Here is a 14,586-nt window from a genome sequence, read left to right as displayed (position 1 = left end):
CCCAAGTTGATCACCAGCTACCGGCAACCTGGACTGCCTACCTCAGTATGCGTAAGGAGATCCGAGACCCACAGGTGCATCATCAGCTGCAGCATGATCTGGTGGAGCACCTATGGAGGCTCAAGGGCGAGCCGGGCGCGACGTGTGATGAAATACGAGTTTTTATTTGTTGAACTATATAATTTGTATTGAACTATTTGTTGTTGTACTATTTTGTTCAAGTATTTGATTTTTCTATGATGAAATATGTGATAAAAAATATTTATGTTGATAATTGAACGTCGAGCCACGGCGAACCATGCCGAATATGGGCCTATTCTCGCCCATATGGGCCCTTTATTCACCGAAATGGGGCTGAAAAGTGGGCCAACATCGGCGCCTGGGGGCGACGACTTGGCGCAAAACCGCCCCCAACGCCGAACGTATCACCGGCTCGCCCCCAGAAGGCGATTTTTATGCGTCCTGGGGGGCCAATGGCTGGAGATGCTCTTAGGCCTCGTTTTCTCCCCTTGGGTGTCTCCATTATGCAACATAATGTTCTCTTGTGGTTCGTGCTTCCTCCTAGTCATGGCGACGCTCTCTCTGTCGTCTTTGCGAAGCTAACGAAAGGTTTGTTACGGACATGGTTTGGCTCTGGGATATTTTATCTACACAAGGCTTCTACGACAATGATTTTTTCTCCAGGGCATTGGTCCAACTGGATCTTAGCACGATGACTTTCGGACTGCAGGATACACCGTCAGGCCGGGTTCGACTATGAACAGCGGCGGCGCGCCTTTGATTCATGCTGAATATTGAGCTTGTTTGGCTCTTTGGGAACCTGGCTCTAATTTCCTTGTGTTTTTTAGACGTCTTGTATTATTAAAAGTTTTTATTATAAATCCGGAGCCTTATATACTACTCCCTCCGTCCCACAATGTAAGACATTTTTGCAAGCTAAGCTAGCTTGCAAAAATATCTTATATTATGAGACAGGGGGAGTAGAAAATTAGCTTGCAAAAACGTGTTACATTGTGGGACGGAGGGAGTAGAAAAAAGGGAGTTAAAACTATAGAGACCAACATTCAACCAGGGCCATGGCGACCGGCGAGGCTGTCTAGTTGTGAGATGAATCAACAAGACAAAATAAGGAAGCAGAAGCACGAGCTCTTTGGATATTTTTCGTCTATGTTGTTTCCAGGTACGTAAGCTGTGCGTCGCGCTCCGCCGTTGATAGCTGGCCTCACGTGACACCGACCGGAACGCGCGCGCGGCCACTGCCCACGCTTTACTGCCCGGGCCGGTCGGACTGCGGCCGCCACCACCACCCCTGAGCGGCGATCAATGCGACACCAACTCCCCCTGGATTTGCGTGGCTTTGTGGCGGTGCAGCGTCGCCGTTTGCATGTTGATGATGCCCGTGTCATGCCGAGTGATTTAACAGTTGATTACTCCACAGGCCACTCCCACTTGGATCCGGCTTGCCTGCTCCCTCCTCTGTGCACGGCCCAGCTGCCTGCGACCGATACCCTCCGTCCACGTCCATACCCCTGTAGCCCTCTCCAGCCAGTGGCTGCTCGTCATAACTCATAACCGGTCGGTCGAGGTATAGTGTGCACCTGCACCGAAAAGTTCACCGGCGGTCCACCGATCGCGCTGCGTGCCGTCCGTCCATGTGCAGAGCCGCAGTCCGACTGGCTGGCGAAACAGCACGCGGCACCCTCCGCTGCTGCACGGCACGGCCCCGCGCCCGCCCAGGAACGACGGCGAGGTGAGATGAACCAAAGTGTTAATTCTCTCGTACGACGCCTTCAATGCCGCATTTAAGCCGGGCGTGACCGCTCGGTCGCGGACCACCGTTTCCTCCTCTGTTAACCATCGGCCAATCCGAGGCGTGGCTCGCTCGATCCCCTCACACAATCGTTTCTTCACTGTCAGCCTCTGTTGTCTTATTGCCGGCCACCACCTCCCCTGCCGCGCTGTTCAGGCCAGTGTCTGTTGTCCGGCCGCGCGCTTGGGGGCTGCAGCAATGGCGACGCGCTTCTCCGCCGCCGTGCTGCCTTTGCTCCTAGGCTTTCTGCTCCTGCAAGGAGCACCGTCGCGCGCCGCCGATACAGACACCGTCGTCATCGGCCGGCCGCTGTCAGGCCGACAGAGGCTGGTGTCCAAGCGCGGCAAGTTCGCGCTCGGCTTCTTCCAGCCAGGTAAACCCACCTGCAACACCTACCCCTCCGACTCTCCTTAGCTCTTCTTGTGGTCTTGCGGATGATGCAGATTCTACATGTTTCTGAATGATGATTGTCGTGTGACATTCCTTTCGCACGCGCAGCAGAATCCTCGCAGAACTGGTACCTCGGCATTTGGTACAACCAAATCTCCAAGCACACCACGGTGTGGGTCGCCAACCGGGACGCGCCGGTCTCCGACCCAGCTTCCGCGCAGCTCTCTATCTCCAGCGACGGCAACATGGTCCTCCTCCACGGCGACCGTGCCAAGTCCCCGGCACTCTGGTCCACAGGCGTCGCGGGCATCGCACCCAGCAGCTCCACGGTCGGCGTCCTGCTCGACACGGGCAACCTCGTCCTCGCGGACGCGTCCAACACCTCCGTCGTGCTCTGGCAGAGCTTCGACCACTTCGGCGACACGTGGCTGCCCGGCGGCAGGCTCGGCCGAAACAAGCGCACCGGCGAGGTCACGCGCCTCTTCGCGTGGAAGGGCTACGACGACCCGGCGCCGGGCGTGTTCGCGCTCGAGCTCGACCCGAACGGCACGAGCCAGTATCTGCTCAACTGGAACGGCAGCATGGAGTACTGGACCAGCGGCAACTGGACCGGCGACGGGTTCACCGGCGTGCCGGAGTTGAAGGCCTATAGCAGCTCCCCGATGTCCATGTACAAATTCGGCTACGTCGACGGCAAGGACGAGAGCTACTTCTTCTACGACGTCAAGGACGAGGCCGTCGTGACGCGGTTCCTGGTGGACGTGACGGGTCAGATCAAGTTCCTGACGTGGGTGGAGTCTGCCGGCGCGTGGATCCTCTTCTGGACGCAGCCCAAGGCGCAGTGCGACGTCTACGCGCTGTGCGGGGCCTTCGCCGCGTGCGTAGAGAATGAGCTGCCGTCGTGCCGCTGCCTCCGCGGATTCCGGGAGAGGCGCCCGCTGGCATGGCTACAGGGCAACCATGCTGAGGGCTGCGTCCGGGACACCGCGCTGCAGCAGTGCGCGCGCGGCGGCGGCGTCCAGGGCGCTACGCGCGAGGCGAAGAACGACGACGGTTTTTATGCCATGCCCAACTTGAGGCTCCCGAGCGACGCGCAGGGTGTGGTGGCCGCGGCGAGTGCTCACGACTGCGAGCTCGCGTGTCTTGGCGACTGCTTCTGCACCGCGTACTCTCACAACGGCAGCTGCTGGCTATGGCACGGAGGCCTCATCAACCTGCAAGACACGAGCAGCACTGCCACCGGAGGTAACAGTGGCACCATCATGGTCCGGCTGGCTGCGTCTGAGCTCACTAGCCCAGGGCGCACCAAGACAGTGATCATTGCGCTCGTCGCCGTCGCGGCGGCCGTGGCCGCGGTCACCGTTGCCGTTCTCGTGTCAGCCTTCGTTCTGAGGAGGAGAAGGGTGAAGGCGCAAAGAAGAGTCGTGGAAGGTTCCCTGATGGCGTTGACGTACCGCGACATGCAGTCCGTGACCAACAACTTCTCGGACAAGCTCGGCGGCGGCTCCTTCGGGTCGGTGTTCAAAGGGTCACTCCCCGACGCGACCGCGACGCTGGTCGCGGTGAAGAAGCTCGAGGGCGTGCGTCAGGGGGAGAAGCAGTTCCGCGCGGAGGTGAGCACCATCGGCACCATCCAGCACGTCAACCTCATCCGGCTGCTCGGGTTCTGCTCCGAGGGGACAAGGAGGCTGCTCGTCTACGAGCACATGCCCAACGGCTCCCTGGACAGGCACCTCTTCGGGTCCAGCTCCAGCCCCGGCCATGGCGTCCTGAGCTGGGAGACGAGGTACCAGATCGCTCTGGGCATCGCGAGGGGACTGGACTACCTGCACGACAAGTGCAGGGACTGCATCATACACTGCGACATCAAGCCGGAGAACATCCTCCTGGACGACGCGTTCGCCGTCAAGGTGGCGGACTTCGGGCTGGCCAAGCTCATGGGCCGGGACATCAGCCGCGTGCTAACGACGATGAGGGGCACGGTCGGGTACCTCGCGCCCGAGTGGATAACCGGCACGGCCATCACGGCCAAGGCCGACGTGTTCAGCTACGGCATGCTGCTGTTCGAGATCGTGTCCGGCAGGAGGAACGTGGAGCAGCGGCCGGACGGCACCGTGGACTTCTTCCCGTCGACGGCCGCCAGCCGGCTCCTGGACGGCGACGTGAAGAGCACGGTGGACAGGCGGCTCGACGGCCACGCCGACATTGGCGAGGTGGAGCGGGCGTGCAAGGTGGCATGCTGGTGCGTGCAGGACGAGGAGGGCGCGCGGCCGAGCATGGGGACGGTGGTGCAGGCGCTCGAGGGGCTCGTCGATGTCACCATGCCGCCTGTCCCGAGAATGCTCAAAGTGCTCGGGGATCCAGCCAACTATGTCAAGTTCTTTTCAGGGTTGCCGTCCACGTGAAATCGCTCAGGCGCTCACGCAGCAAAACGTACTTAGCTTAGCCTTGTCATCACCGACATGACCTACTCATGTCATGCCTAGTTGTGTACAAGTATATAGGGTGGCCTTCTTCAATTGTAGTGGTGTCTCCTAGTCGCCTACGTGTTGTACTGAACTAGGCAAGAATTAGTGTATGCAGTCTTGCGGATATAGTGAATTCATGTTTTTTTCCACAATAGCTATATGTAGGTTGACTGAATTTTTAATTTGGGTAAGTCGATTTTGTGGAAGGAGGAATGGTTGGGGGAGGAAGAAAGCTAGAGGTAGAAGAAAAAAGGTCGATCATTGGATCTTCAATCTAACGGTCCAGAAAATTGACTTACTCAAAATATATTTTCAGGTGACTTACATGTAGCCGTTCCCTTTCTTTTCATAGGACATAATTAGGAAAAACTACCCTGCTAATTGAGGCTGAGATGATTCAATACTACTTGGTTCCGGAGGTAGTATGATGTACCGTAAAAAAATCTCTAAATAAAGTGACTGACTCAAATTACATATTGAGACCACTGCCTATTTAGTCAGTCCCATACAAGACATCTAAAAAACACAAGGAAATTAGAGCCAGGTACCCGAAGAGCCAAAGAAACTCAATATTCATCATCGAAGCCGACATGAGGTTGAATCCTGCAGTAGGGAAGTCGTCATGCTAAGGTCCAGTTGGAGCCGCTGTCGCTTCATCGTCAAAGCCGGTCTAACGTTGTATCCTGCAGTCGGGGTGTCATCGTGCTAAGATCAAGTTGGACCAATGGCCTAGAGAAAAAGTCGCCATCACAGAAGCCTTGTGTAGATATATACAAACCATGTCTGAAACAAATATTTCGTCAGATTCGCAAGGACGGCGGAGAGAGCGCACAAACCACAAGAGAAGATTCTCTCGCATAAAGCAGACATCCAAGAAGAGAAAAGGAGGCATAAGCCTCACTGCTGCCGCAAAAACAACCAGGGGAACATCACCCACATCCCCGAGGGTCGGCCTTCCGCCGTCGAAGTCGCTGGCTGCCCGCAACACTAGCACCACAAAGAGTTTGAAGAAGAAGGCCATTACCTCGATACTAACACTAAGACACACGAACTGCCAGCTTGGATTCCAAGGACCGCAGATGACGTAGACACCGCGTCCCAGATCCGACAGCAATAGCTAAGAAAACCACCCCTTCGATGACAGATCAGGAGGAAACTTATTTGATGCCGCCATTGCCACCGCTAAAGCCAAAGCCATGGACAACCAAAGAACTGATGAAGACACTACATAATTAAACATGTGTGAGGTGCCCTCCCAGATCAGCCTGCATGCAGTAGGCGTGGCTTTAATGCGCCACTAAACCTGCACACATTCGTTGGAACCGACGATCCTTGTTATTTCACCACCGAGAAGTTTTCCTCTCCTCATTATGTTCAAGTTCAATCCGCACACAGTAGTCTATCTAAGTAAATATGCTCTCTAAATAAATCCGTATGATTTCTACCATTAGTTATGTCAATCGTATCGAAGCTGTGTTCCTTAATTAGTTATGTCAATCATGCATGCGCTCTAAAAAAATAGCTACATGTAATTCGTCTGGAATTTAATTTTGGGCCAGTCGATTTTGTATGTCGTTTATCTTGCTTTGCGATTGTAATGTTAATTTTCTTCTGGTTTGTTCTCTTAGGTGTTTGGATTGACCACATATTTGGGTAGTTGATTCCTTAATGTGCCAAAGCCCACTACTAGTTGCCATCCAACCTTCTCATTTTTCCATTTGTTTTCTTCTTCTGTTTTTTTGGCTTTTATCTGATTTCATTTTTATTTTTAAAATTTATTTCATTAATTTATTTTTATATTTATTTTCAAGGTATTTATGAAAAGTTTGGTGAGTGTAAATATATACGCACAAATACAGCCAAAAATGCATTGTTATAAGATTAGAATTTGCATATTGAAAAAGTACAATTTTTGTGCAAAGTTGTATGCAAGTTTTTTTTTACTTTTTTGTCTGTGCTTAAAGGATGATAGTATTGCTACGAATTCATTCTTTTTTATAAAATTTATTATTAATTTCTTTAATTTTTCTTTCTTCTTTAAGGATAATACAAATACCATTAATTCATTTTTTCGTAGGAAACTTATTTTTTTAAAATTCCACTTTCATATGTTTATTCTTTGCATATTTTCAAAAACACAACTTTTGTGTACATTCTGTAAAAAAATTGTCATTGTTTGCTTTAGATGTTTTTTCCTTCCATTTTCTTTAAAGGTTAATATCAATTGCGCTAATTCATTCTTCATTAGAAAACTTCAATATTCTGATTTTATTTTAGTTTTTTATTCTATTTTCTTTCGTCTTTAAGGGTAATACCAATAATCCAATAACGTATATAGTGAATATTCCACAGAAAGATGGATATCAAGCGTGCATCAAAGTATTAAGGAAAATAAAGATTGCATTAAGCCGATTGACATGATGTAGATAGATATTGTTTTCGCCATGCGTTTAAAGGAAAATTACACATCTAACCTTTTATCCTCAGTGGCAACAAGACAATACAAGCCTTTAACATTTTTTGCCACTGCGGTAGAATATTTGCAAGATTAAACCCAACTAACATACACAACTCCCTCTTGAAGATCGTTCATTTAAACATGGCGAGTGCAAAACTAATAAATCACAGAGTGTTGGGGATATAACTATTTGTGTAAGCCGCCGAGGAGGGGCCGGGTTACGCAAAGAAGACTCATCAGAAAGAAGCCCAAGACCAAGCATGAAGATGGCGGTTCAATAAAGGGTCTAAGGCCCACAGGCGGCTTAAGGCCCATAGTGGTAAACCGCCATGATGACATGACTTGTAACATAAGGTAGAATTAACTAGTCACTGAGCCGGACACTGTCTATGAGCCGGCAGGGACTCTGTAGGCCGCAGGGCATCAACCCGTGTATATAAGGGGACGATCCGCCGGCGGCTTAGGGATAAGAAACAACTCATCGAGAACCGGGCATAGCGTATCTCGCTCCCTGGTCATCGAAACATCAAGCAATACCAACCCAACTAGACGTAGGTCTTACCTTCACCGTAAGGGGCCGAACTAGTATAAATCTCTCGTGTCCTTTGTCTCGAATTAACCCCTTTAAGCTTCCTAGTTGCGATGGCTCCACAACTAAGTCCTTGCAAGAGGACATCTGTCGTGACAATCCCACGACAGTTGGCACCCATCGTGGGGGCAGCGCACGGTGGATTTGAGATCTTAAAGGGCAGCTTCAAAGGGCTCAAGGGATACGTAGTTGGCCGTAAGACCAAGAGTCGCCGCGGCGAGATCTACATCGATGACGAAGGCTGGGGCCCCGACGCCGGCTCAATTGAGTACGGGTACCGGGTCCCCTTCGGCGGAATCCACGTCTTCATCGGCCAGATTGGTGAGCCGGGCCCTGAGCCGAACAACTGCACCGACCTCGTCGAGACGGCTCAGCGTGCGAGACCCCCCCCCCCCCCCGAGTTCAACCCGTCATGAAGCGTGCCTTCGTGGGCTGCATCCACGGAGAGGAACTTCCTGAAGGATCTGAAGATGGTGGTGAGACGGTCGTCCTCTCTGACGGTGATTCGTCCGCCGGTTCAACAGATTCGCTGTATCAAGTGCAAGATGGCATGCTTGGGGGCTGTTCCGATGGCCCCAGTATTACGGACCCCTATGAGCCGCCAAGATGGGCAGGATTCTTCATGGCTGGGACTCAACCCGGCCAAAACTCTACAACCGCTGCAGCAATAATGTCCAGGTCAGGAGCGGCCGGGGCAGGAGGCCCTCTGCGCCCGCCGACTCAGATACTGATGGATCTCATGGATAAGCTTACGGCCCTGTTAACCGCCACGGTTATTCCTGCAAATCAAGATGAGCATGACGCGGAGGTGGCACAGGTGCGCGAGGAGATAGCTCGGGCCAAGGAGGCCTTGGCAGCTGAGGACACCAGGTTAGCTACAGAACGGGCGGCTTTGGATGCACGGGCGCAGCAGCTCCAGTCAGAGGCTTTCCAGCTTACGACGAACCTGAACGCATCTAATGAGGTGATGAGAAGGAGGCACCAGAAAACTCAATCCCGTTTGCCTCCGATTTACAACCCTCGGAACCTTTTCGCTACACCCGGTGCCGGCCCTAGCGACCCGCCCGAAGCAAATCAGTTCATGACAGCCGGAGCGGGAGGACCGGCTCAGCCTCGAGAGATGGCACCTCCTCATGGGAGTATGGCTCCGCCCGTTTATGTACCAATACCACCGGGTCACTTTTCCAGCCCCATGGAGAACTTAATCGCAGCATCGGCGCGTTTGGCGGCTCTCCCAGTGGACGGTGATGATCCGACAACAGTGGAGTCCCAGAGGATCATAGAACTTGTCCAGACGGCCCTGGCTCAGCAAGAGACTTATTCTTATAGTCGGGACAGGATTCATTCGACTCCTCCGCCTTGGTTAGCACCACCTCGTCAAAACCGGAGTCCAAGTGACAGCAGGCACATGGAGTCAGAAGCTTTGTCAAGCAACGCCCAGCGCCGTAACCAGCCCGGTGGCTATAACCCGACACAAGACCGAATACGTCAGGAGAGCGAGCGGACGACTCAGCTAGCGGCTCAACAGATGGCTCATCAAGATTTCCCAGAGTAACCGACGACTTCCATTGAGGTGGGAGTGGCTACAAGGACCGACGATGTTCCTTGTTTGGTGCCGGCTCTGCGTAATGTACGCCTACCCAAGGACTTTAAGGGACCTCGAAAGGTGCCGAATTACACGGCCGACTTACAGCCCGGAGCGTGGATCAAAAGTTATGAGATGGCCATGGAGCTGTTGGAGGTCAGCGACGCGACAATGGCTAAGTACTTCACCATGATGTTGGATGGAACGGCCCAGTCTTGGTTAAAGGGCTTGCCGCCCAATTCCATTAATTCATGGGCAGAGCTAAAGGCCCGATTCATCCAGAACTTCAAAGACACTTGCAAGCAATCCATGTCGATTGTGGATTTGACAAATTGTAAGCAGGAGGAGGGTGAATCCACAACTCATTGGGTGCGCCGGGTCAAGGAGATAATACATTTGTCTGATAAGATGGATGTCGGTTCTGCAGTCCTCATGTTGGAGAAGAATTGCCGCTTTGAGCCGCTAAGACAGAAACTGGGGCGCCCTAAGCGTGATTGCAATGATATGGGTACGCTAATGGCAGCTTTAGTCAAATACGCCGACTCTGATAGTACCAAGGATCCCGTGTCTGATGAGGAAAAGACAAGGAAGGGAAAGAAGAACGACAATGGAAAGGGTCGGCAGCATAACCCGATGAATCAAGGAGGCAACAAGCATAAGGCTGAGGGTAACCCGGAGTTTGTGGCCAATGCCAATGCGCAGGGTAACAATCAGAGACGTAAGGGAAAACCGCCCCCTCGATCTGGCGGGTCAGGCCCATCTCTTGAGCAGCTACTCAATGAGCCTTGCCCGAGACATGGCACCCGGGAACGACCCGCCACCCACTTATGGAAAGATTGCGTGATCATGAAGGCTTTCAAGAATTCCAACATGTTTGATGGCAATCATGGATCGGCGGCGGCTCAGGAGCTGGCGGCTTTCATGGCCCGGGCGGCGGTTCAAGTTCCGGCTTTCAGGGAAATCAAAGCGACTATAATCAACAGCAGCCTTGTCAGGGGGGACAACAGCAGTAGCAGTCGGGTTATCAAAGCCATCCGAAGCAGCTGAATAGTGGGCAGTATCATGTGTTCACCACTAGCTTGTGCAAGCGTGACCATAAGGTTCATAAGAGGGCCGTGAACTCTGTTGAGCCAGCAGTTCCCCGTTACTTAAGGTGGTCAGAGCAGCCTATTGTATGGAGCAGGGAAGATCACCTGCCCCGGGTTGATAATCCGGGTCAGTTAGCCTTGGTGGTGGCGCCTCAGGTCGGTGGATATAAATTTACCAAGGTACTCATGGAGGGAGGTAGCAGTATCAACATCCTTTATTACGAGACCTTTCGATGCATGGGTTTGATTGACAAAAATTTAAGGACATCCAACACCGTTTTCCATGGGGTGGTGCCTGGTAAGTCGGCATACCCGGTTGGTAAGATTGAATTGGAGGTGGCCTTTGGAGAAGAATATGATTCCAGGGCTGAGAAATTGACGTTTGAGGTGGTCAAAATCAAGAGTCCATATCATGCTCTATTTGGGCGGCCGGCTTATGCCAAGTTCATGGCACGACCGTGTTATGTTTATCTGCAGCTCAAGATGTCGGGTCACAAGGGCACCATCACTGTGCATGGGAGTCGAAAGGTAGCCTTGGAGTGTGAAGAAGGCGACGCGGCTTTTGCTGAGTCTGTTTGTGCAGCAGAAGAGCTAAAGTTTTATCAAGATAATGTTGACCCGGCGATATGACCTCTCTGAAGAAGCCAACTATAGAGCATGACCCGGCGTTGAAGTTTAAATTGGCCGCTGAAACGAAGCTTGTTGACTTTACTCCAGGCGACTCTTCTAAGCAGTTCAGCATCAATGCCAACTTGGATCCTAAATAGGAAAGCACGCTCATCGAGTTCATCCGTGAGAACCGGGACATCTTTGCATGGAAACCTTCTGACATGCCGGGCGTCCCGAGAGAACTCGCTGAGCACACTCTTAATATTGATCCGAAGTATAAGCCGGTCAGGCAATTTCTTCGACGGTTTAATGAGGAAAGACGGAAAGCTATTGGAGAGGAGGTCGCCCGGCTCTTAGCGGCTGGATTCATTGTTGAAGTTTTTCACCCGGAGTGGTTAGCTAACCCAGTGCTCGTGCTCAAGAAGAACGGCACCTGGCGGATGTGTGTGGATTACACGGACTTAAATAGGGCTTGTCCGGCTAATCCCTTTGCCCTCCCCCGTATTGATCAAATCATTGATGCTACGGCGGGTTGCGAGCGATTGAGCTTTTTGGATGCTTACTCTGGCTATCATCAGATCAAAATGGCAGTTAAGGACCAGGAGAAGACGGCTTTCATCACTCCGTTCGGAGCCTTCTGCTATGTATCTATGCCATTTGGGCTCAAGAGTGCCCAGGCGACTTATCAGCGATGTGTACAGAACTGTCTCCACGATCAAATTGGGCGCAATGTTCATGCTTATGTGGATGACATCATGGTGAAATCCAGGGAGACTCCGGGATCCATGGCGTCGCGAGCTTGGCAGAGGCCGCGCGTGTCGATGAGATGCGCTAGGACGGAGCGGAGCGGCGAGGATTGGTGGCTGGCGTCTCTGATACCAGATGATAAGATAGCAGTATTCGATCTAGGTATTGCTCTCTGAAGTAGTAGCTTGGTACAGATCGATTACAAGGAGCGGCGCTCGAATGGGGAAACAGGAAGAACTAGGGTTCGGTAAGGGAAAGTAGCAGCCGCCGATTCGTCCGTGATCCTCCGGATCTCAATGCTGAGTCGCTCGCCTCCTTTAGTAGTCGCGCGGGTCGGGCTTCAGTTAGCGGAGACGGTCAAGCAAGTCTTCGACGGCAAGCTCGACATATTGGTGGCTACTTCCTTTTCTTAACTACTCCGTTCATCTCAGTGTCATAAAAAACTTCTTACATTATGGGACAAAATGAGTAATGACTTTGTGGACTTGGACTTAGTCATCTTTCTGAGATCTCCAGAGTTCATCGGTTCAGATTATTGAGATCATGGCCGTCGTCAAGAGACTGCAAATTGGCTCTAAAATTCCACCCAATCCAAAGAGGTTCATATGGGTTTACAAGGCTGACCACTCCTACTGTATGTATGCAGGTGAACAACGCGGCACAGGCTGTTGCCAAGGCGGTTGTGGAGTGCACATCAGAGGAGTACACGCACCTCATGATGACCAACCTAGAGTCGTGCTTCCACCTGAGCCAGATCACGCACCCCTTGCTCCTCGGGGCATCCATCGCTGGAGGAGGTAGCATCGTCAACATATCCTCCCTTGGGGGCACACTTGGGTTCCCGGGCCTCGCGATTTACAGTATGACAAAAGGTGATTCCCTCCGGTTTTCCTACTTTTGAAATTCGAGTATTATTATAGCGTACATGTCAAAATTGAAACTTTCAAATAATGACGGTTTCAGTAAACAAAGGTATCCACATTGGCAGAAACTTGTTTACGGAGTGTTCATGGCAAGCCGGAAGCTGAAGCAGTACTTCCAAGGTCATCCTATCACTGTGGTAAGCTCTGCCCCCTTAGGAGACATCATACAGAATAGAGAGGCCACAGGGAGAGTCGCCAAGTGGGCCATTGAGCTTGGGCCTCATGGTTTGAAATTCATGCCTCGGACTGCTATCAAGTCTCAAGCCCTGGTGGATTTTATCAATGATTGGACAGAGTTGCAGGCACCTGAGGAGAAGCCAGATAACACATATTGGACTATTCACTTTGATGGGTCCAGGCAGTTAGAAGGCTCGGGGGCTGGAGTTGTTTTAACTTCCCCTCGAGGTGACAAATTTTGTTATGTGCTCCGACTTATGTTTCCTTGTACTAATAATGCAACTGAGTACGAGGCCTTACTCCATGGTCTCCGGATGGCCAAAGAGATGAATTTGAACCGGGTAAGGTGCTTGGGCGATTCAGATCTCGTGGCTCAACAGGTGTCAGACAAGTGGGACTCCAAGGATCCCCTTATGGCGGCTTACCATCGTGAAGTAGATGCTGTGGCTGGGCACTTCAAAGGTTATCAAGTGGAGCACATTGACCGAAGGAAGAATGAGGCGGCTGATGCTTTAAGCCGGTTGGGATCCCAACATAAGCCGGTGCCGCCTAACACATTTCTCGACGTTTTGCATAATCCTTCTGTCAAGGTACCTACAGAGGAAGAACTAGCAGTGCCAGACCCGGAGGCACAGCTGGTGGCAGCTCTTCACGTCATCCCAGATTGGACAGTGCCATATTTGGCCTATATGACCCGGGGAGAGTTGCCTGAGGATGAGACCTTGGCGAGACAAATCATCAGGTGGTCCAAATCTATGAAAATTGTTCATGGCGAGTTACATCACCGCAGTGTCACTGGGGCGTTTCAACATTGTGCGTCGCCTGCGGAGGGTCAGGAGATACTTCGTGAGATCCATGAAGGAGATTGTGGTCATCATGCCGGTTCAAAATCTCTTGTGGCCAAGGCTTTGCGTCATGGTTTCTATTGGCTGACGGCTCATGCTGATGCGGAGGATCTAGTCAGCAAATGTGACGGATGTCAAAAATTCTCACGACGAGCTCATGTGCCGGCTCAAGAGTTGAGGATGATTCCGATTACTTGGCCGTTTGCAGTCTGGGGGCTTGACATGGTTGGACCTTTCAAGAGGTCTAAGGATAAAAAGACACACCTCCTGGTGGCAGTGGATAAGTTTACAAAGTGGGTTGAGGCAGAGCCGGTCAGTAAGTGTGATGCAGCCACGGCGGTTCAGTTCATGAAAAAGGTGATCTTTCGTTTTGGTTTTCCACACAGCATCATAACTGATAATGGCACTAATCTCTCCAAGGGTGCCATGGAAGAGTTCTGTCAACGAGAACATATTCGGCTTGATGTTTCGGCTGTTGCTCATCCTCAATCCAATGGTCAAGCAGAAAGAGCTAATCAGGAGATCCTGAAGGGTATCAAACCCCGACTCTTGGTCCCCTTACAGCGGACTCCGGGTTGTTGGGTGGAGGAGTTACCCTCTGTACTGTGGAGCATCAACACTACGCCTAACAGATCTACAGGTTACACACCTTTCTTCATGGTATACGGAGCAGAGGCAGTCCTGCCAAGTGACATCCGGCACGACTCACCCCGCGTGGCGGCTTATGTTGAGGTTGATAACAAAAAAGCTCGTCAGGATGCACTTGACTTGTTGGATGAGGAGCAAGACTTGGCAATAGCCCGCTCGGCGATTTACCAGCAAGACCTGCACCGCTATCATAGCCGCCGGGTTAGAAGCAGAACCTTTCAGGAAGGCGACTTAGTGCTCCGGCTCATC

At 51.8% G+C, this 14,586-nt stretch overlaps 1 protein-coding gene across 1 annotated transcript; it reads left to right on the top strand.

The window, feature by feature from the left end:
- The first annotated feature begins 1,847 nt into the window (after positions 1-1,847).
- Positions 1,848-4,820, top strand: LOC123071765 (G-type lectin S-receptor-like serine/threonine-protein kinase At2g19130). Its single transcript, XM_044495346.1, has 2 exons — positions 1,848-2,183; positions 2,309-4,820. Exons 1-2 carry the CDS (start codon positions 2,009-2,011, stop codon positions 4,603-4,605), a joined length of 2,472 nt encoding a protein of 823 aa, XP_044351281.1. The 5' UTR covers positions 1,848-2,008; the 3' UTR covers positions 4,606-4,820.
- Positions 4,821-14,586: the final 9,766 nt, after the last annotated feature.

This window comes from Triticum aestivum, chromosome 3B (genome assembly GCF_018294505.1).
Source record: "Triticum aestivum cultivar Chinese Spring chromosome 3B, IWGSC CS RefSeq v2.1, whole genome shotgun sequence".
Taxonomy (NCBI): Eukaryota; Viridiplantae; Streptophyta; class Magnoliopsida; order Poales; family Poaceae; genus Triticum; species Triticum aestivum.
The sequence above is the reverse complement of the archived record's forward strand: the minus strand, read 5'-3'. Positions and strand labels throughout refer to the sequence as shown.